At 39.5% G+C, this 22998-nt stretch overlaps 2 protein-coding genes across 8 annotated transcripts in view; one reads left to right on the top strand and one right to left on the bottom strand.

The window, feature by feature from the left end:
• The window catches only part of LOC138757371 (CCR4-NOT transcription complex subunit 7), a 43982-nt gene extending 36657 nt beyond the window's left edge, over positions 1-7325 (bottom strand). For 2 of the 4 annotated variants that reach the window (XR_011353540.1, XM_069924569.1), the window contains exons 1-2: positions 6747-6920; positions 3663-3881 (exon numbers count right to left, since the gene is read on the bottom strand). Coding sequence is in view for 3 of the 4 variants with exons in the window: in XM_069924569.1 (XP_069780670.1) it covers positions 3663-3779 (117 nt within the window). In the remaining variant the exon portion in view is untranslated. Of the gene's footprint in view, positions 1-3662; positions 3882-6746; positions 6933-6989 lie in introns of those variants that run through there. The other 2 variants (XM_069924570.1, XM_069924571.1) reach the window with 2 other exon arrangements.
• The window catches only part of vps37a (VPS37A subunit of ESCRT-I), a 41703-nt gene continuing 25774 nt past the window's right edge, over positions 7070-22998 (top strand). For all 4 annotated transcript variants that reach the window (XM_069924564.1, XM_069924567.1, XM_069924568.1 and 1 more), the window contains exons 1-6: positions 7070-7293; positions 9683-9757; positions 13146-13263; positions 18191-18291; positions 19854-20055; positions 20944-21014. In XM_069924564.1, the coding sequence (XP_069780665.1) occupies positions 7178-7293; positions 9683-9757; positions 13146-13263; positions 18191-18291; positions 19854-20055; positions 20944-21014 (683 nt within the window). In that variant the 5' untranslated portion in view covers positions 7070-7177. The remainder of the gene's footprint in view (positions 7294-9682; positions 9758-13145; positions 13264-18190; positions 18292-19853; positions 20056-20943; positions 21015-22998) is intronic.

The raw sequence follows: 22998 nt of genomic DNA, 5'->3' as shown, positions 1-22998 counted from the left end.
AAATAAGGCTGCCAAATATCTATGAACATGTTATATTCATTTCTAAGATTATAAGTAATTTTCTCCAGGGATATTCAACTTTCCATTTAATATTCCAACGATCAATACGCAACAGGGAATCCGATTTCCTGGCTATTGCCAAATTAATTTTAATAAATTTGGATTTACTTTTGGGGAAGTTAACATTAATGACACCCAAATTCCCCAAAAGGTACAACTGCAGATCAAGAGGAAAGTCCATCCCCATAATTTTCATTAACATTTCCCTCAAATTTATCCAAAAAGGTCTTCATTTCATGCATAACCAGGTAGTACGTATAAAAGTACTAATATCTATGCCACACCAAAAACACATATTTGAGATTTCTGATTTACTATTATGTAACTTTTGAGAAGTGAGATAGAGTTGATGTAAAAAAGACCGCAGAGCCCACCTCACTGACAAAAGGCAAAGGAGGAAAAACCCAACACCCAACCCCAACCAACCAATTTTCCCCTGCAACCGCTGCAACCGTGTCTGCCTGTCCCGCATCGGACTTGTCAGCCACAAACGAACCTGCAGCTGACGTGGACTTTTTACCCCCTCCATAAATCTTCGTCCGCGAAGCCAAGCCAAAGAAGAAAAAAAAATTTAAATGTATCATTCTATATCTTGAATTAATAAGGACTCTCATACTATCCAAGCATAAGTTTGACCAACATTGTTGATCAAAAATAATGCCCAAATCCGATTCCCATCTCTCCCAAGATCTAAGTAACCCAATGTGCATGGGGGTTCTAATTCAAAAGGGGAATGCAATTAAATTTATTTATACTATGTATTTCCCGCTCTAAGACCCAAGCCCAAAAATTGGGTTACATAGATGGGATTTAATCTTAATGACTATAAAGCAATACTTTTTGAGAGATCAATTAAGAGTAGAATATGCACAATAAATGGATTGGCCATGGGAATATTTAGGAACAGAGGGTCTTTGGTTTATAAATCTATCTATCCCACAAGTTAGTGGCACAAGTAGTTAGGGTATTAAAGCCTTCATTAACTGGGGCATTGAATATAAAAACAAGGAGTTTATGGAGCATTCTACAATATTTTGGTGAGGCCATATCCAGAAATAATGTGTACAGTTTAGTCATGCCATTTTGGAAATGTGTAATTGCTCTGAGGAAATACTGGATAGGCTGGATTTGATTTCCTTGGAGCAGAGAAGACTGAGGGAGTACACAAAAGAGGTATACAAAGCTACAAGGAGCCCAGAGAGAGTCGTAAACTATTAGTAAACTTTTCCTTAGAACAGAGGCATCTGTAGTGTGACAGATTATGTTGTTTTATATTGTATATAGATAGGTTTTAAAGGAGATAAACTGTGATAGATTTTTTAGTGTAGGTGACATACAAACACAAAAACAGATCGCATTTAAAATACTGGAGTTCTGCTCAAGCTAGACAGGCCAGCTCCGAGTGCCTTTGGAAAAGCTTTGGGGAGTGCCTAAAGAGACTTCACTAATAGATTGTTGTTTCGAAAAGCAATAGTTGAAAGAACTTGGAGAATTAGGCTCAGAGCCGCAGGCTGTCTGAGTGCAGTTTGCTGTTCTAGGAGGCTCATGTGGTTTTGCAAGCATAGGGGGTTAAACAGGCTTTTCTCTGAGAGACAGAGAGAGAGAGAGAGAGAGAGAGAGAGAGAGAGAGAGAGAGATCTACAATGCTAGACTTCAGCAGCAGCAGCAGCTGGGACTGGAATAGGACAAGCTGGCAAGCTTGTGGAAAAAAACTATTTTGAAGACGGGTTGTGAGTTCTTAGTTTAGACTGGTCAAAGCCCTTGTGGTTCATACAGGAGAGACTGGCTGCCTAATGTTTCACTTGAGGTAAGAGAAACAAAAAGGAACTCTGTGGTGACCTGAAATAAAGAGGTTATCATCTGGAAAACCCTGATGGGGCAAATTTCTTCAGCAAGACACTGACATGGCTGATTAGAAGGGATCACTTTCTGTCCAGCAACCAACAAATCTCTCTCTGAGAACCGACTAGAACCTTTCTGAGTGGTAACCATTTACCTTTCAAGCACCAAGGACTGGTGAACTTCATAAATGTTAAATTCTGTGCACAGTATAAGAATTGCCTACAACCGGTGAACTTGGAGGAGTGAGAAGTGAGATTGAACTGTGAATCAAATAACTTTTTTAAACTTACACACACACACACACACACACACACACCATATACGTGCGCTTAGAATTAGAAGCGGGTTTAGTTAGGTTAGTTAAGTTAATAGTAATAAGTTAGAGTTTGATCCTGTTTTCATGTTTAAAGATAATTAAAAGCAACTTTTGTTTAAGTAACCATTCATCTTGGTGAAATTCTGTTGCTGCTGGGTTTTGGGGTCCTCTGGGCTCGTAATAGTAGCTAGAGAGCACAGGTTTAAAGTAAGGAGTTAGAATTTTGAAGGAGATGAAAATAATTTTTTCAGTCAGAATGTGGTTGAAGTTTGTCATGCACTGCCTGAAAGAGTGATGAAGCCCAAAACTCTCACAACATTTGATTGGTATCTCGATAAGCAGAGAAAGCTATCGGCCAAATGGTGGTAAATATTAATAGTAGAAAAGAACAGTCCAGGACAGGAAAAGGCGCATCTGCCCACAAGGCCAATATCTTCCTGCATGTTGTTTACATCCTAGTCTGTTAGTGCCCCTGCCTAAATGCCTCTTGAACGTTGGTATTTTATTGCACCTGCTTCAACCCTCTCCATAACATAACCCTATCATAGTCTGCATATTGACAGAAAAAAAACATTATGATTGATCAATGCTATTTTTAAATGAATTTGTTCTATATTTACCCACATTCCTTAAGATCAGCATTACAAAAATCACATTTATCCTCACCAGTTCTTGACATGACAATTGCCATGTTAACATGGGCACTGAAATTTTCTCACCAGGGTGTTTAGATACCATTCTTAAGACAAAAAAATTAACATAAATATCTGCACAAAATTAATATTTAGAATCTGATGTAGCCAAGTGCAGACCAACAGTACAGATGAATCAGCATTTTAAAACTGCTTACTAATGCAAAAGTAGATTTGCTTTCCAAAAGGAAACTGCTTCCTAATATAAATATACAATGATTTTATTCAGAATTGACGAGAAAATTTCACAGGCTCTGTTTTTCTCTACATTAACCTGAATTTTATGGCAGCAATTGCACCATTCCGCATAATTCACAGTTACGTTAGGATTCTGGCATATAGTTTTATACTGTACATCAATCCCAAAATTACTCTCTGTAATTCAATCCTCATTCACAAATCCTGCTGTTTATACCATTACTATCAGGAAAAAAAATTGAATTGATGCAAATTTTAGATTTTAAATCTTCGGAATAAGTTATTTTTTTGTTGCTCAAGGTACAAATTTTAGCAATTGGTATCCTTCTAAGCCACAATATTTGCTTAGAATGTACTCTTCTCAGATAAATTACAAAATATGAAAATTTCATTTTATAACATGTTAATCTCATTAAATAAGAATTATTTTGTATAAAGATTTTATGCTCCTATGTTGGATGGAGTTGCTGAATATACAAATTATCCAAAACAGTCCATGCAATAGCTTTGCTGTAAATTCTGGGCCTACTAAAAAGAGCATCTATCTGACTTACCATTGCAACATAGTTGAATTTTCGAATTACTTGGCGTATTCTTTTCATCTCTTCATCGAGGTTACAAGCCCATACCTCACAGATTCTTTGGCTGTGATCCACTGTTGCTGCTGGCATGTTGCCAAATTCAACTAGCCTTCATTAAAGCACTGCACCTTCAGGTGGGACAGTTATATGTGAGGCTGTCCAAATTTCGAAACCTCCAGTCCCAAGATTTTCCTATGAAACAGAAAACATGAAGAATATAGAAAATGAAACTAGGAAAGAAACAGGATTTCAACAGTAACACAAAATCTTTAATAAAAATTGTGCATTGTTCAGAAATTCTTAGCAACCCCCTCAACACTTGAACAGAGATTTTTTTTCCAGAATCAGAGCTTAATGTCATGAACACGTGTCACGAAAACTGATGTTCTGTGGCAGCATTTAAGGTACATAAATTGCTAATAAATTACACTTAAAAATAAATTAGTGAAAAAGTGAGGCAGTGACTGTGGTGTCCAATCAGAAATCTGATGGCAGAGAAGAAGCTGCTTTTGTTCCGCTGGATGTTCGTCTTCACGTTCCTGTACCTCCTTACCGATGGCAGCAGTGTAAAGGGGGCATGGGCTGGGTGGTGAGGATAATTGATGATAGAGACTGCTTTCTTGAGATATCACCTCTTGCAGATGGATTGATGCACATGGCTTTGGCTGAGTTCACAATTCTTTGAAGCCTTTATTTGTCCTATGCATTGACATCTCCATACCAAAGAGTAATGCAACCAGTCAGAATGCTCTCCATATATACTTGTAGAAATTTGAGAAGAGTTTCTGGTTGCAGCTGAAGGATGCTACTTAGCCACTAATCTACCCCCTCTAGGCCCATGATTGTGTGGCAAGGCACAATTCAAATGTCATTTGCAAATGTTATGACACCGTGGTTGTCGACGAATCACAGATGGTGATGAGGAAGCATACAGGAGTGAGATAGATCTTGCACTCATGTCAGCAAAACTAAGGAACTGATTGGACTTCAGAAAGGGGAAACCAGGAGAATGCAAACCAGTAGGCTTTTCAATGACTTCGTTAGGAGTTTGAGGAAATAGAGCTTTGGAAAGGAAGCAGAGATTGCAGGCAGTGAGAGTGCAAGGAATTATTGATGAAGTCATTTGTGTAGGTTCCCTGGTGACCTAATGGTTAAGATTTTAAGCGCTTTCACCACCACGGCCCAGGATTGATTCCCGATTAGCAAAGTGCATTTAAAGGCCAGCACGGATAGCGGTGACCCGGATTTGAATCTGGCACTGTTTGCAAGGAGTTTTTACATTCTCCCTGTGTCTGCCTGGGTTTCCTCCGGGTGCTCCCGTTTCTTCCCACCGTTCAAAACGTACTAGGGGTTGTAGGTCAATTGGGTAGGACAGGCTTGTGGGCCAGAAGGACCTGTTACCATGGTGTATGTCTAAATTTAATTACATATTCAACTCATTCAAAGCAACGTAAAGCAGACCGAGTATACTGCTCAAATTCTGATGTCCAAAATCCTTGCCAACATCTCCAAGTCACACATAAAAAGCTAAATGACTACTCTCCACTTATATAAATGAGGGAGGTGCTACAACATTAAACCAGCTTAACAACATCAACAGCAAAGTGGTTTGTTGGACTGGAAATTCACCTAAGAGGCAGTCATTTCAAACACCACAGAAATGAGCATATCACTTATGCTCCATATTCTCCACTTTGAAGTACTGGGACTATAGCTGTATAGCAAACTCTAAATTCTCCTTCACATTATAACTTTACAACAACATTTCTTCTGCATACACAGTTAAATATCTCAATGTATCCATAGCCGTAATTCAGCCAAGTAGCACTTTCCCCACCCTTTCCTGAGCCTTGCAACTGGTTTCATTTTATCAACATCCAAGCAGGAACAATTAAGACTGTATAGTAAATGCTGGATTTGCTAGCATCAACACATTATGAACAAACATATGGAGAATACATTAAACAGTGATTTCAAATTCATACTGAATGATTATCTGGAAGAATTTTTTTTTTTGCAAATGCAAGAGCAGCGCAGCAAATAATTTTTCAGGATGATACAGAGCGAAACAGTATCATTTCAGTATTAATTTGAACCTTGATTTAACATTCTAGTGTGGCAAAACAACTGAACATAAAACAGAAACTTAATAATTAAGCAGTGAATAAAACAAACAACACAGCCTCAAAATATATAATCTAACAAAGATGTATTTGGGTTTGTAACCATACAAAAGAAATTCGAAAACAAAGATTTTAAATATAGTCTAAATTATTCTGTTGCAGCTACTAAAATTGGCAAAAATAAAACTTTTTACTTCGACGTTCAAAGTATGAAGATTCATTTCATATTAAGTCATCAGTGCAAAATTAGGTTCCTATTTAAATAGCAGTTGCGATATTAATGGGATACTAATAAGTTTAACCTCAGCACAATCGTCAAAAACCTCCCAAATCAAAATGACAAAGAAGTTGCAGCATAGTTGAACGTCCCATTGATTCTACAAGTACTTGGGGTGGGGGGAGTGTTAGTAGTTTAGCGATGTTTTAGATACAAAATCTTTAGCACTCGGCTTTTGTTTTCAAAGTGCTTTTCGGGATCTGAACTTAATGGTTAGTCGGCATCAAACCGAGTCGTGTAACATTTCGTTCGCTGTTCAATCCTCGTCGACCCACATTCTGGTCTTCTGTAAGTCCTCCAAATGGAAGTAGGAATGCATTAAATCTCAGGGAGTTTTGCTTATTTTCAAAGCCATTGCACCGCGTCTTTGTGCCTTGATGCGTAAGCTGTTAACTTTGTTGCCCCCAGTAAACAGAAAGTCGTGCGAGTCCCCTGCGGAAGCCGACGAGTATTTTTGGCCTTCTTGAGTATATTTAATAAGAAATGAACGTTCATCGAGGTCTGATCTTTGAAGGAAATTGTTGGATATAATTTGGGAGATGCACATGCCAAGGAAGGAGGTATTCGGTCTATATCAGATGAACATCACAAACAAAACCTACTGATTGTGAACACAAATTCATCAAAGATTTGCCACGTGTAGGACGTTGGTTTTACCTGTGTGAGATGGGAGCGGGCTCTGAGAACTCTTTCACTCTTAAAATACGAGCCCGTCTCCTGCCTGCCTCAATATCCCACTCGCATCCTCCATTACGGCCACCGCGCAGCGCTCAGACGTCATCGATTCGTGCGTGTTAACCTTTCAACTTTACACGGCCTTCGTTTAAAAAGAAGCCCATCATTTTAATCCAATTGAAATATGGACGGGGAATAGATCCTCTTTAAAAATGGTTTATTCACCTCAGTTGAGAGAGATCGTTTGCGGTTTTAATCGGTTCGGCTCGGGGTCGCGCCGGTCTGGCTGACGTAGTACGCAGGGAGTGAATGACGGTGACGGCCGTTCGATTCCGTCGGTCATCGGACGCAGGCGCTGTGGGCAAATGGCTGTTCCGTGACCCCATCCACCGCCGCCGCGACCACCTCGAGCAATGAGCTGGATTTTCCCGTTGTCTAAAAGTGGCAGCGGCAGCCACTTGCCGCCTCTCACCAACTTGCAGCAGCAACGCCAGCGACAGATCGAGTCGGTGAGGAGTTCGCACGGCGGGTGAGTGCGGGGAGCCCCGCCGCTCTGTGATCCTTCCTGGACGTCACCGCCCCTCGTCCGGGCCTACCCTTCACAGGGGAGAGCAAGAAAGCTTCTCCTTTTCCCCATACCTTCACTCACGTCTTTTTAAACCTTGTGTGATGATAATACAACATGTCACTGGAGCATTTGAGCTACGTACAAGAGCTCTTTCGAGCCACCGGTTGGTGCTCAGGATTGAGTTGAGTGTTCTAGGAAAACGATCATTTAAATCTTGTGAAAACACAAAAATGTTGGTGGAATTCAACACGTCTCGCAGCGTCCATAGATGCCTAAGCAGTATTTCGGGCCAGCCTAGGTATCAGCAAAAAGCAGCCGGGGGAGGGTGGCGACTCTGCTGGAGAAAAAGAGACTGAGGGAAAGGGAGAGCTGGAGGAAAGGAGAAGTAGGGATGGGGGAGGGAGCTGGGGAAGTTGATGTGTGAATGCCATCTGCTTGGAGACGGCATATGATGTGTTGTTCCTCCAATTTGCATTAACGGTTCAGTCAGGACTTCCCGACCAGTCTGTGTGGCTATAGTCCCAGTACTTCAAAGTGGAGAATATGGAGCATAAGTGATATGCTCATTTCTGTGGTGTTTGAAATGACTGCCTCTTGGGTGAGCTTCCAGTCGAACAAACCACTTTGCTGTTGATGTTGTTAAGCTGGTTTAATGTTGTAGCACCTCCCTCATTTATATAAGTGGAGAGTAGTCATTTAGCTTTTTATGTGTGACTTGGAGATGTTGGCAAGGATTTTGGACATCAGAATTTGAGCAGTATACTCGGTCTGCTTTACGTTGCTTTGAATGAGTTGAATATGTAATTAAATTTAGACATACACCATGGTAACAGGTCCTTCTGGCCCACAAGCCTGTCCTACCCAATTGACCTACAACCCCTAGTACGTTTTGAACGGTGGGAAGAAACGGGAGCACCCGGAGGAAACCCAGTCTGTAATCGCGTGGGTTTCCTCCCAGTTACCAGAGGTAGGTGGGTTTATAGTTATTGTAAATTGCCCTCGGTGATTGATGATCAGAGAGGACTCGATGGGCCTGTTTCCATGTTTTTGTCGAACATGTTTTTATTCCCTCATGACATTTGAAAGGTAACTGCAAAGCTGAGGACTGGAAGTGGTAAGGGAATAACGTAAATAATTTGATTTTTGGTCAAACACGTTGGAAGGGCTCTTCCTAATTCATTTCTACGATTCTATGAAATTGAAGCAGTTATCAGGGAAGAAGGTACTTAATTCATGACAATTCCTTTAAATTGGAAAGAACAGGAGTAGTAAATGGTTCAAGTTTTAAAGATGTTGGACTGATAAACAAGAGATTTTATTTTCATTCCTTGTGCTGATTCCATATAGCTTAATGGAGGGCTAGAATTATTGATAAAGCATTGTAGTGAAAGTTCACCGAGATGATACAAAAAATAAGAAGTTGCCTAAAATAAACTGAGGCATGTAAATTTAGAGATTTCTTCACGTATTAGCGGATTAAGTTGTAACTTGGTTCAGATCTTCAAGGTTGTGAAGGGAGATCCTTAGTAAATATTGATTCTTTTCACAGATCTATAAGTAAATACAGTGACTCCAAGAGGAGGTTAGAATATTACACCATTAATTAGTGGCAGTGACTAATAATTTGACATTTTTGTCAACTTGCCAATCTTGTAAAGGATGTGGGCAAAGTCTGTGTTTGATGTCACCTGTAATTGATCTCACTCACTGACCATGTACTTCTTAAATTTAAATTTGACAAACTGCATGGTAACAGGTAATTTTGGCCCACAAGTCTGTGCTGCCCAATTTACTCCCAATTAATGTACACCCCTGTTACGTTTCAAATGGTGGGAGAAAACCGGAGCCCTCGAGGAAATCCCACACAGGCACGGCAAGAACATTAAAAACTCCTTACAGACAGTGTGGGATTGCAACCCCGGTCCCGATTGCTGCCACTGTAACAACATTGCACTAACCACTATGCCAACCGTGCTTCCTCAAACTATGGAATCCTTGTACTACTGGTGCTCTTGGGTAAGGAAGTCCAAAATTTTCACTCAATTTTCACTATCTGATAGAGGGAAACAACTGAAAATAGTTGGGCCTAATGCAAAGTTGAGTTTACATGCAGTATTGTTGCTTTCCACTATCAGAAATATTGTACATCACTCTTTGGGTACCATTGTGGCTTGTGCTTTCCTTTCACCACAATGTTCTGGAGTTTGTTGTAGCCCTACATATTTTGGGAAATAATTAGGAAAGGGAATTAGGTGCATTTGAGCAGCTTGTATTAAAATTCTAATTTGAAGATTGGAGTAAAAATCATAACATTGGCAACTATTCCATATGAATTCTTTATTTTGTATAGTGTGGTGGAAATACAGAAGGATGTGGAATACAGACTGCCTTTTACAGCAAACAATAAAACAATAAATTTGAACATGTAAGTATGAAACATTGACATATTTTACATAAATTGCATCTGTGCAGACAGTTTTGCATTTCTGTTATATACAACAAAGAGAAAATTTAGAAGAACGAATTAGATTTTCAGCTTTAACTTTCTCAGGCAAATCATCACCCTGCAATTATAAATGTCCATTATTACAACTTTTTAGGCCTATAAATTGAATTACAGCAGGTTGGTCATCTCAACCCATTCAATCCAATATTGATGGTCAGTTACAAAGAGCAACAGGAAAATTTTCTTGTTACCATGTTTAATGTTGTGTCAAAAAATCATATTGCAACCTCTGATCATATAAACAGCATAATTTCACATGTGGTATTCCTTTTAAAATTTTACATGGGATATTGAATTGCTTTGTCTGGTGGTGACCATTAATTGATGGTCAGTAGTCAATCCTGGAACAACCATGTTCTATTAGTGCAGTACTGGAAAGGACATAGCCCTCTACTCAACTTTATATTCAGGCCAACCTTGTGCTAAACTAATTATATCCACTCCACTTCTGATTGCTTTCCCCATCCCCACCCCCTTGTAACTCTGGTTCTCCAGCTCCTGAACAGGAACTCCAGTTTCAAATGACAATCATTCTTTGTCTCCCCAGCTGACCTCGATCTATCATGCACGCCATCCCCAATTAACCCTCTACTCCTCCTAGTGCCCAGTCTCAATAAAACCTCCCCTCCCTCCTCCCCAACTCTTGTGACTCTACTTGCCACAATCCCTTTTTCTACCAGCCTACAAGGCCTGATCAGGGCCCCATTCCCCACCACTAGTATCAACACTTGCATTTATAATTGCTCTTCTGAATCCTCAACAGTTATAGTAGGTTGGAATTTCATTAAAAGTGTATGATACCTTTTGGGTTATGGCACAGTTAAAAAGCCTCCAGCACCACCTAGTACTGTGATGATGGATCCACTACCTAAAAAATTGTAGACTAATCACTTTATTTTTGTCTGCTCACCTTTACAACATTCTCCGAAATCTAGGCTTTGAGGTTTTTTGTTTTTTGTTGCATGGACTTGCTGGTTGAATTAAGAGCTCTCTGTTTTTAATTCTGATTTTCTTATCACGAACATTGAACAAATTGTTATTGCTTCGTTGATTAAACAATAATATTAAAATCCAGATACACAACTAAGAATCTATGAAGATGTGATAGAAATTCTAAATGCAGTGGTAAAGTTTGAAACCCTCTTTTTAAAAAAAAAGCTGGTAATTGTGCCATGCAGCTGAATATCATCCTTTTGGGGGGGGGAAACAAATTTGTTAAAATGAACAAAAAAAACTGCTTCAAGAACTCAGCAGGTTAAGTGAAGTCTGTGGAGGCAAGGAGATGTTCAATGATTCAGGTTGAGATACTGCATCAGGGCTAAGAGGGTGTAGAGGGAAGATAGCCAGTGTATGCAAGTGAGACAGTGCAGGGGAAGATGGCCAGTATCCAGAAGTGAGAGAGTGCAGGGGAAAACAGTAAAGGGGAGATGGCCAGTATATAGCAGTAAGAGGATGAGGTTTCGAGGCTAGGAGATGATAGGGGAAATCAAATGAGAGATGATGGAGGGCAGATGGAGTCCGTTGGAAGAGGGAGGAGCACAGTCAGAGGCTGGTAAGTGATAGATGTAACCAGATAAGGGGAGGGCTAATGGGCAAATGGAGCCAGGTGGGAAACAGGATAGGAAACACGAGCCATGAGAAAAGAAACCCAAGTAGGTAGGTATGTAAGTGATGAGCAGAAGGAACCAGTTGAAGAAGCTGATGTGGCTAGGTTTGGAGGGGTTGTGTGGAAAAGGTGAACAAAGGAAGAGAGAACCCAGGAGGACTAGTGGGAATGGGAAAGGAACATGGGATGTGGATTAACTGAAATTGGAAAAAATATAATGTTCATAACAATGGGATTGTATGTCACCAAAGACTCCACAGGTGCACTGTGGAGAACATTTTTGATTGGTTGCATCACTCTCTGGTATGGAGATGCCAATGCACAGGTCAGGAAAAGGCTTCAGAGGGTTACAAACTTGGCCAGCATCATCATGGGCATCAATCTTCACTCATTAAGATTATATCTAAGAGGCGGTGTCTCAAGAAAGCAATCTCTATTTACAAGGACAGTCACCACCTAGGCCATGCCCTTTTGTCATTGCTACCATCAGGGAGGAGGTACAAGAACCTGAAGACACACACCCAACGTTACAAAAAACAGCTTCTTCCCCTCCACCATCAGATGAACTGATTTCACTATTTTCTCTTTTTGCTCTAATTATTTATTTTAAGTATTGTGTTTATGCAATTGTAATGAATACCAATTTTGAACCTATAAATGCACAATACTGCTGCCGCAAAAGGAACAAATTTTGTGACAATAAACGTGATTCTCATTCTGAATCTCTGTACATCTTTTCTGTAATTGGGAACCAGAATTGGATATAATACACCATCCCATCCTAAATAAAGTTTCATACAGCTGCAATGTGACATCCTTACTGTTAGATTTATTCCTCCAGCCAATGAAGGCATGAATGCTAGATGTCTTCTTGTATCACCCTATCTACTTGCATGACCACTTTCAGGAACCTATGGACTAGAACCCCTGATCCTGAAGTTGCAAAACAGTATTGTAGCCTTTTAAAGGTTAATTTGGCTCAACTGGACTTGCAGTCTGAAAGTATGAAGAATTGAGAGCCACTTAGATGATGATAATTATATCACAAATGCAAGGTTTGCAGACTGCTAATTTGAGTCAAGTTTCAAAATTTCAAGTCAAGTTTATTGTCATCTGATTGTACAAGTATAACCTGATGAAACAACATTCTCTGGTCCTTGGTGCAAAACATACAGACATACGACCAGATATAATACACATGCAGACAACTATTTTATCTATACAGACAAATACATAAATATTGTTTTATTCAAATTAGAGTGTTGGATGGTTAGTGTGAGCAGTTCTCTCAGTCGTTTAGCATCCTCACTGCCTGTGGGAAGAAGCTGTTCCTCAGCCTGGTGGTGCTGGCTTTGATACTCCTTAATGGGAAAACTTGAAAGATGCTGTGTGCAGGGTGGAAGGTGCACCCTCTTCAGACAACAATGCCAGTAGATCACATTGATGTGGGAGGGATGGGGTGCGGAGGGAGACTCCAGTGATCCTCTCTGCCACTCTTATAGTCCTGTGGATTGACCTCTGATCCATTTCTCTGCAGCAACCATACTCAATAGAGCTCCTATAGAAGTTGAAATAATGGTGCTAAATTAATATCTACGTAATATTTCTGTTTCTGTACAGCATTATATTTATTTATAATTCTTAATGCATAAATAGTACAATGATCCTGGATTATATTTACTTTTTTCCTCCACAAATTAGCTTGCTTCCTCCTCAGTTTCCACAAGAAAAACCTGTGATTTCAGTCTTCCCTCCAGTGCGACATCATTTAGTGGACAAACAGATGGGTACAATGGTGACAAGCCCAATGATCACAAATGTATGTAGCAAACCTCATTTTTATTGCTTATATTTTTGTAAAGTATATAATCATATTATCTTGCATTTGATTTTATAATATGTGACCATGAAAGGATATCACTTTTCAATTAAATGCTATCATTACACTGTCAGTTGGATTCTGAGATATCTTGTATTGGAGCTTTTACCATTTAGCTTACAAATGTAGTAAATATAACATATATATCAATTAAAAATTGATAGAAACAATAAATAAAATAGAGCAAAAGAAAAAAATGAAAGAAAATTCTGACACAATTAAATCATTCACTTATTAAAACGTTAGTAAAGTATTGTGTGATAAGTGGATGAGCTGAGTCATCTGGCACTCAGCAGTCCTCGTAAGGAATTGTGTAGTGTTATAACAGCACTGATTGGCACACAATTAAAGAATACACTCACTCGTTTCGACACAAAAATGGAGTTGACTTTCTTTACTCTCTTCAGACACAACCCTTCATTCTTCAACTCCCCAAACACCATCCAGCCAAACCCCTCTGATCTCATTGGCTCACTGCCACATGGGTGATCCTGACACACTCTCTTTCTCCTCCTCCTGTGTCTGAGATCCATCATCTATATGCTGACTGCATAACTAACCTGTGCATGGTCGCTATCACTCCTGCTTGTTGCTTTGATTACATCAGCAGCAGTGACTGGCACCACTCCCGGGGCAGGTAAATACGCAACTACGACAGCCCCTCAGCCCATCCCTCTCTTCCCATCCCCCCCCCCTCAGCTCAGAGGCGACTGAATTAAACTATCTTGCTAGGTAATTGTCTGGAGGGCTGACAGTTCGGGCCTGATACTGCAAGACAAGCTATACACAGTTCAACTGGCAGGGGTATGACTGGTCCTCCGACGCTGGCCCTGACGCAGAACATGGACCATTGATGTACACTGACTTTGACCTGTCAATGGACACCGTGTCAGCTTTTCTATTTCTATCAATCACAAAAGTCTTTGGGTGGCATTGTATATCCTAAAAGGACCATTGTAAACCAGTTGAAGTGGTTTGCAAACAGCATCATACTGAAAGAACACATGAGTACAGCGTAAATCATTCGGCACATACACTGCAGGTGATGCATGTCACGTAGGAGCAGGTTGGAGAATTCTCATGTATTCCTGAAGACGATCGACATAGCTTATCGGATCAAAGAGTGTTGTCCCTGAACTCTGATTCACAATCTTGCCAGACACGGTCAGCATAGTTGCAATATATTACCTCTGCTGAGCATTCAAGATCCACCTTTGCAACAGTACGCATGGCATGGGCAAACTTTCACTCCATGTAGATGCATCGCCACCTGCTGTCAATGCTGCTTTCAATCGTTGATGAAAAAATGAGGCCATTGATGGTAAGATGTAGTGCAAATACGGGTAGTGGCCAAAAGTTCAGTGAGAGCTCGGAGCAACGCAGACTCTTTGAGACCCTTGGCCAGTCTTAATAGTGCCTGGAACACCAAAAGATGGAATTCAGTGATCCACAAAAGTCTGAGGTCCTCCTGCCACCTGGTAGTCCAATTCTCACATGTGAGCAGATAAGTGTATACCCGGGATGGCGGAAGTAGGCCTACCAAGTCCAGGTGCACGTGCTAGAAATGAGAATCTGGAACAACAAAATCCCCCAGCTTGGATTTCGTGTGTCTGGAGACTTCAGAGCATTGACACGGTAAGCAGGTCCTTGCCCATAATCCAACATCCTGTTTAACATGAGGCCAGGTAAAATGTTCTGTAATCAGTTTGATTGATGGCCTTCTACCAGAATGAGATAGATTATGAAGAGACTCAAAAATCTCCTGCTTCATTGCTGTTGGCACAAAAGGCCTAGGTCTTCCTGTTGAAAAATCGCAGACTAATATTTCACATTCAGGATCACACGTTGAAGATGGAGACCAGAGTTGATCAGGTAATGACAGATGAGATCAGGGAAAAAACACACAAATGCTGGAGAAACTCACCAGGTCAAACAATGCCTTTATGTAGCATCACCAATGTTTTGGGCTTGAGCCCTTCGTCAGTATTACCCCAGATGAGATTGGGATTGCTGTGTTGTGCACAAGACATGGCGATGAAATTGATATCAGTATTCGTATGTAAGGTGTCAATGTCACATTTGGACAGGTTGTCGATCAATGCATTCACTTTTCCTCGAATGTGCCTTATGTCTGAAAATTGTAAACTGAAGTTCAAGTGCCGATTTCTTGGGGTGAGTAGAATAGATGCTGGTGGTCTGTATAAATGGCAGAAGGACAACCTTCCAATAAAAAGCAGAAATGTTTCACTGCGAGATAGATGGCTAAGAGTTCTCGACAAACATACTATACTTTGCTTAAGCAAAGGTTGACAGTTTGGCTGAAAAAAAATAGCCAGATGTTCCAATTGCCCACGGACTTGTATCACTGGTCCCATAGCACTGACAGATGCATCAGTGGCAAGAGAGCAAAGTGTTGGGCTGTTAATATACAAGCATTGTGGTATTCGCAAGCACATTCTTCACATCATTGAAAACAACATAGCATCGTCTCCCAAAGTCCATGGTCTTTTGGAAACTGATCCTTTTAGTTGTTCAGTAAGGAGTAATAGAGATGCTGTGGCATTCAGCAGGAAACGGTGCTAGAAATTCATCATATCGAAAAAAACAAAATCTCAACTGGCCAAACTTAACGGGTGTCGGAAATTCTTAAATTTCTCACACTTTTGACTCATCAGGCAAAATGCCATGCTGTGTAACTAGGTCCCAAAAATACAAGATATAGACAGAGTGGATGCGAGTACGATTTTTTTCCACTTAGATTGGGGGACATAAATATAAGAGGTCACAGTTGAAATGGGAAAGATTTAGGGGGAACATTAGGAGAAAGTTCTTCATTCAGAGAGTGGTGGGAGTGGGCTGCTATCTGATGTAGTGAATGTAGGATCGATCTTGAGTTTTAAGAATTGATTAGATAGATATATAGATAAGAGGTCTGGAGGGTTATGGAATAGGAGCAGGTCAATGGGACTAGCGGAATAATGGTCAGCACAGACTAGAAGGGCGGAATGGCCTGTTTTCTATGTCTCTTTAAGACCAGCATCACCAAAAACTCATTTACTGGGATTGATCACAATACCAAAATCATAGTCCCTGAAACAATGAGATAATGTGCTTGAGCTCCTCTTCATCCACGCTCATGACAAGAATATAGTCGATATAAACAAACACAAAATTGAGGCTGGTGAGTACATGATCCATAAACTATTAGAATGTCTTAGCTACATTCCACAGGCCAAATGGCGTTCGCAGAAACTCAAACATGCCGAAAGAGGTGATTATTGCCGCCTTGGCAACATCAGAAAGCTCAACTAGAATCTGATAGTAAGCATGTACTACATCTATTTTTGCAAATACATGTTTGCCATGGAGGTTTGCTTAGAAGTCTTGTAAATTGTGAATGTCATATCTGTAAGGCACAGTGGAATTAATCTGGGCATGATAATCATCGCAAGGTCACCGATCCCCAGGATGTTTTTTGGTGAAACCCAGCAGCTGTCAGATCTGTGGTCTGTCCAACTCTTGCATGTGGTTGAATTCTGCTTTCACGATTTTAGGATGGTCTGGGGGTAATCTATGAGCTCGCGCTGCAGCCGGAGGACCCAGAGTCTCTATGTGGTGGGTTTCTGCATTTGTAATGTCTGTATGGCAATTTGAAGGGGTCACTAGGCGAGAGAAACACTTGCTTGGAAAGGGTAAGAGCCAGGTTGAAGATTCGTCAGGCGGCTGGCGATCAGCATCGCTCCTGACGCAGGTAAATGCGCGACCACGACAGTGTAAGCTATTGGCAACTTAACTTTTCTTGGATATCCATGAAAGTTTGGCCAATGCAGAATTTAGAGTGTTTAGCCTCTCATTTCACTACTGGACATGCTGTTATGAGAGAGGCCAGGTGCATGCTTACATTTGGTCATTCAAATTTACCCCAAGTATGGCTGTTGTGGTGTGCTGTCAGTCAGAAGCAAACACACAAAATGAGATGTAAAACTCCACAGAGCCAGCTGTGAGAGTGAGCTGCTGTGAGCTCTGAGAGTGACTTCGAAGGGTCAGCTCAGGCTTGTATCCCGGAGGGTGATTGACACCCAACCGGGTAGGGCTTGGTCCATTCAGGTCGGCTGATTGACAGCCGGCCACGTTGTCTTGTCCCCATGCTCTACTGCAGGTACAGAGGTTTCCCCCTGCAATAGGCCAGTGGTTTTCAATGTGGTTAATCATCTGTGAGGGGTGGGGGGGAATACAATTATTTCAATTCTAGTATTTTAATGATTTCCATTAGTACTATCTTCAGATTTTTTCAATGTTTAACTAAATGTTAATTATTTAAGTATAGTTGAATCATTTTGAATTTCTCTATCAATGAGATATTAAAACAGTCTGCCTCATCCCTTGCAACCCACTCATGAGGGTCAACTCTTTTGGATTTTGACATCTAAAAAGAATTTTCCAAGTGGCTATGCATCTTTGCAAGTAAAGAAAGGCTGCAGGCAGGGTCCAACTTGTGTCAGCCCAAGAAAATAAAATTAGAAATGTTGAATCCCTATCCGAAAGAGCAAAATTACAAAATGAAACTGGGAAGCAGGAAAAATACTCAATTTCTAAAAGTAAAATCCATACTTAACCCGAATCTTATCCAATTCATATTAAATAATTCTCACTTTATTTGCTACTTGATCTGCTGGGGTTTTTTCCCCTCCCCCCAACAATTTCACCCAAATTAATCCTCCTGTTTTTCCATTGAAATCGTTTTGGCTTCCAGAACAATGCCATTACTTTGCCTACTGCTTTATCTTGCATGTCACATGCCTTATTTATAACACATTATTCATTCATAATAACCCAAACCTATGTTTTTTTTTCTCTAATGTTGAAGTTTACGATGCACTCAGACCTTGGAAAAATTATTCAGACAATCCTTGACGAATTTTGGAAGAACCCTCCAGTGTTAGCTTCCAGTGTATCATCCTTTCCATAGTAAGTATAATAATCTTGCTCACTTCAAATGTGATGAGTATTAAGCTGCTTTCACCCGAGGCAAAAGATTGTGATTTCAAACCCCTAACTGGTTCTAGATTATATAACCTTAACGGTACTTCAGGCATAATTATGTTGTCCTAAATTAGCACCTGGCAGCATATTTCATTGAATGTAAAAGAGCCAGTTCCAGTTTGTAAAAGGCAAGATTTTTATTTTAAAGTCCTGACTAATTTTTATCTTCTAATGTTGCCAAAATATATAATATTATCACATTGGTTTTGTGGGAGTTTGATTTATGGAAATAGCCAGTCGTGTCTGACCACAGTATTTGTCACCAGCAACAAAATGTTTGATAGATCAACCTCATAAATCGCACAAGGTGCATGAAAGGTTTTTCATTGTCAAATTGTTTATAAAATTTGAATAACTCATTATTTATCTCATGGCTGTTATGAGACACTGTTGTTAAGAATCTGGCTGTGGTGTTTGTCAATATTATGCTCTAATGACAACTAGGCCAGGTAAGTACGTTGTTTTTTTCCTAATGATAAACATTTTTATAGCTTAAACAAAAACTCTTTTTGCAAATTTGCACAATAATTGATTCAAAAGATCATCAAATCGGTTGTTTGCATTTTACAAGGTAACTACTATTTGCACAACACAAGTGCACATAGAGCACTAAGTATAAATCCAATCTATTTTGAAAAAAAGATCTACAATTATACAACTTGGCAATTAATTAGAGACTTCTATCAGTAATTAGCCCAATTCTAACCCCTGTGTATGTATTATTTTATATTTACTGGTTTATAAAATAAAATTCTCTAACATTTTACACGAGGGTCCTGTAGAGAAATCACCTTGGAGAAGCACCTTTCCTCCATGTTTTGTAATACCACAACAATCATTAGTATTTCAAGATACTTAACGTACTGAGAGTGTAGTTTAATTGAGGGGCACGGACTTGTGGGCCGAAATGGCCTGTTACTGTGCTGTATGTTTAAAATTTAAATATTTTTTTTAATTAAAAAGGTTTTTTTTGTGTGAAGTTTGAAGTTTATTAATATGTATACAAATAATTTAGAGGTTTTTTTTCCTTTACCACAATTTCAATTAAACATGTCATCTTCACAGGGAAAATTTACAACACTAAAACAATTGCAATTTAATCTTAATTATTTTAAAGTGAATGCTAGTTATTAATAATCATAATTATCAAGGATTTGTTGTTTCTAATTCAGTTCTCTTGGCAGAAGTAAGTTGCCCCTTCTGCTAATATTTGAGAAAGAGGTGTAACTATTATGCAGTATCACCTACTGTTTCTGTGTGTGTTCTGTCAAGGAATACTGCTGTTTCAATTTTTTAGTGTGTCCCGAAGCAGTTTTGTGAAGTTTTTTTAATATCATGGGGCTACAAACCAAACTCAAAGTTTGTCCCAGTTTTTCTACATGCTTTCATTTTTATTTATTTACAATATGAATTAGAAATACATGCATAATTTAACATTGTGTTTATTTGCCCATTTATCTTTTGTGATCTTTGCAAATTTATTTTAGCTGTTTCAGTAACCCTGCTGGAATGGCACCTTATCCATCCCAAGGATTTCCATTTATTAGCCCCTTTCCTACTCAAGAGTCAACTGTGCCTTGTATTGCGGATTCAACCCCTGGCTTTAACAGCCCCAAGCCTGCTGCTCCAGCATATGGATTGGTTACAGATTTGCCTTTACCGGTTCCCACAACTGATGCATCAGAACAGGTAAGTTTGAAACCGAGCTTGATACTTGGAACACAAAACAGAATCACATGTTTTAAAATTTTTAGTTGCATCATCATTGAGGTGTCTTGCCATTCAGCATGGACGATCATGTCTCTCCATTCGTCACGATTTCTGACCCTCTGAATTGTAGATGTTGCCTCCCCTGTTCTCCTTTGGTGAAGGCTCCATTTTGAGCTGAAACTATAGTCGATGTTGAGTTCATGATTTATATAAGGGAAAAATACTGAAGTGGTTTCCTGTTGTCTTCTTCAGTTGCATTGTCTATACTTGATGGCAAACCATGGTCATTGATCTGCAGATTTAGTGGAAAAAGTTCATTTTTTTTAACTAATAAAAAGTTCTAGCTCATCCACTTTTAAACATTCATATTTTCCAGCTAAATCTGAAGATGTATTATTGGTAAAAAAAAAGTGGGAGACCCTGATCAAGTGTAACAGATAAAATAACTCCATTTTGAATCCAAGAAAATAATTTCTAGTGAGCCACTAAAGGCTCTGCTTCCATCTGAATCACACTGCTGGTTAACAAAATAGGCCCTCTGCATCTAGAATTGTTGAGTTCCAGTGGCACCTACCCTAGGTTTGGTCTACTGGAGCAAGCAAGACCTGCCCTTTTTTTTTTTGTCAAGTATTCTGTTCACACATTTCAGTGAAATAAAGGACAGGGGTGAAATAATATTTTAAACAATTTAAACTTTGAGTGGACTCTGCAGATAGAATTGTTCGTCTGAGAAAACAAACCAATCTTCAGAATGACAGAAGTACCACTAAAGGGTTTTAATTCATTTGCAGGGATATTATTGTTTTTTATGTACTGTCAAAATTGTCAAAGTATTGTTGTAAAAGTTTACTTTTGTATCTACTTCAGTTAGGTTTGAATGGCCACAGTTACAAGATGCCGGATCTACCTGACCACTTTTCAGAGCTCCACGATCTTGGGTACAGTAAATATATATATATATATTGCTTAATTATCATGAATTCTGGAGTTATGGAGCACTCCTTACCCTTTGGCCAAACTTGTATATGTTGACCAAGATGTGTATCCATGCTATTCCCATTTGCATGCATTGGCCCATTTCCCTCTAAAAATTTCATATCCATGTACCTGTTCAAATGCCTTTAATCCTCTACCATCTTTTCTGGCAGCTTGTTCCTTGTATCCTCCACCTGTGTGTGGAAAAACTTACCCCCTCAGATCCCCTTTAAATCTTGCCCTTCATCTTAAAACAATGCCATCTAGTTTTACACTCCCCTGTCTCAGGGGAAAAAGGCATGACCATCCATTTTATTAATGTCCTTCTATAATTTTGTAAAGCTCTCTACCAGTGGTTTTCAACCTTTTTCTTTCCACTCACATACTGCTTTAAGTTTTCCCTATGCCATAGGTACTCTGTGATTAGTAAGGGATTGCTTAATGTGGTATGTGGGTGGAAAGAAAAAGGTTGTAAACCACTGTTTTAATCATACCTAATTGACTCGCTATGTGCATGTTTTCATAACTCCAAAGGAAATTGGCCAATGACAATTTTTCTCAAGCAAAATATTTCAGTAACAATTTGGTCTAGAGCAGTGATTCTCAACCTTCTCTTCCCACTCACATACCACCTTAAGCAATTCCTGACTAATCAGAGAGCACTTATGGCAAAGGGATTACTTAAAGTGGTATGTGAGAGGAAAGAAAAAGGTTGAGAACCATTGCTCTAGAAGGTCACCCTTTAGCTTCCTTCACACCTGTGAAAATGGTACCAGCCTTTCCAGTCTCTCCTTATAATTCAAGCCTCCAGTCCAGACAGCATTCTTGTGGATCTTTTCAGTGCCCTCTTTAGCTTATTTACATCCTTCCTATACCATGAGATTGGAACTACACACATGACGATAAGGTTGGCCTAACCAATGTCTCAATTAACCAATGCAACAACATTTTTTACAAAGCAGAATTGATTTTGGAATAACCCAGTTAGTTAAAGATGTCATTAAAACATGATTTGGGATATCAGGAGTCTTGCAGCATATGAAGTAAAAATTAACAAGTCCTGATTCCTTGTTGGAAATGCTGTGTTTCATGCATATGAAAGTTTTATTCGAATGAAAGCAGTCAAGAATCCTAGATCAGCCTTGAGATTATTAGATTTCTGTCTGCTTTGAGTCATGTTTAGAACATTTCAGCAAAGTACAGGCCCTTTGGCCCACAATGTTGAACCAACCTATATAAACCTACTCAACCATCTAAACCATCCAACCTTCCCTCACATCCATATCCCTTCATTTTTCTTGCATCCATGTGCCTGAGTATTTTAAATGTATCTAGTGTACCAGCCTCCATCACCTCTCTGAGTATAAAGAAAGACTTGCCCCTGATGTCTCCCCTAAACTTTCCTCCCCTCACCTTGTACAGATATCCTCTGGTGTTTGCTTCTGTCACCTGGGGGAAAAGGTGCTGGCTGTCCACCCTATATAGTCTTGTAATCTTGGAGATCTCTATTAAGTCACCTCGTACTTTTTCACTCAAAAAGAAAAGCCCTAGCTCTATTAAACTTGCCTCACAAGACATGTTCTCCAATCCAGGAAATATTGTATACTATAAATACAATAACTCAAGTTATTTGCATCTATTATTATTAAAAAGTTATATTTAAGGATCTTTATAAGAACTTTCCAATTCTAATTTTCATTTAATATTCTATAATTACATCTTTCTGCTGGACGTTTCTTTGCAGCAATCCAGGTCTTTGATTTGTGTCACTTCTGCTGTATTAATAATCTTATTCTAATTAATAGTTTTCGTGAATATCAATAACCCAGAATGTGGTTCAGAAATGCTGCCCTCTGCTGCTCAGTCAGTGTCTCTGCAGTATAGAAGTACAGAATGTATTTGAAGTTGTATGTCATGGGATCTGATATTGCTCTCCAGTGCTGGACT

The sequence above is a fragment of the Narcine bancroftii genome, chromosome 3, assembly GCF_036971445.1.
Source record: "Narcine bancroftii isolate sNarBan1 chromosome 3, sNarBan1.hap1, whole genome shotgun sequence".
NCBI classification, from domain to species: Eukaryota; Metazoa; Chordata; class Chondrichthyes; order Torpediniformes; family Narcinidae; genus Narcine; species Narcine bancroftii.
This window is presented reverse-complemented; position numbering and strand designations above follow the sequence as displayed.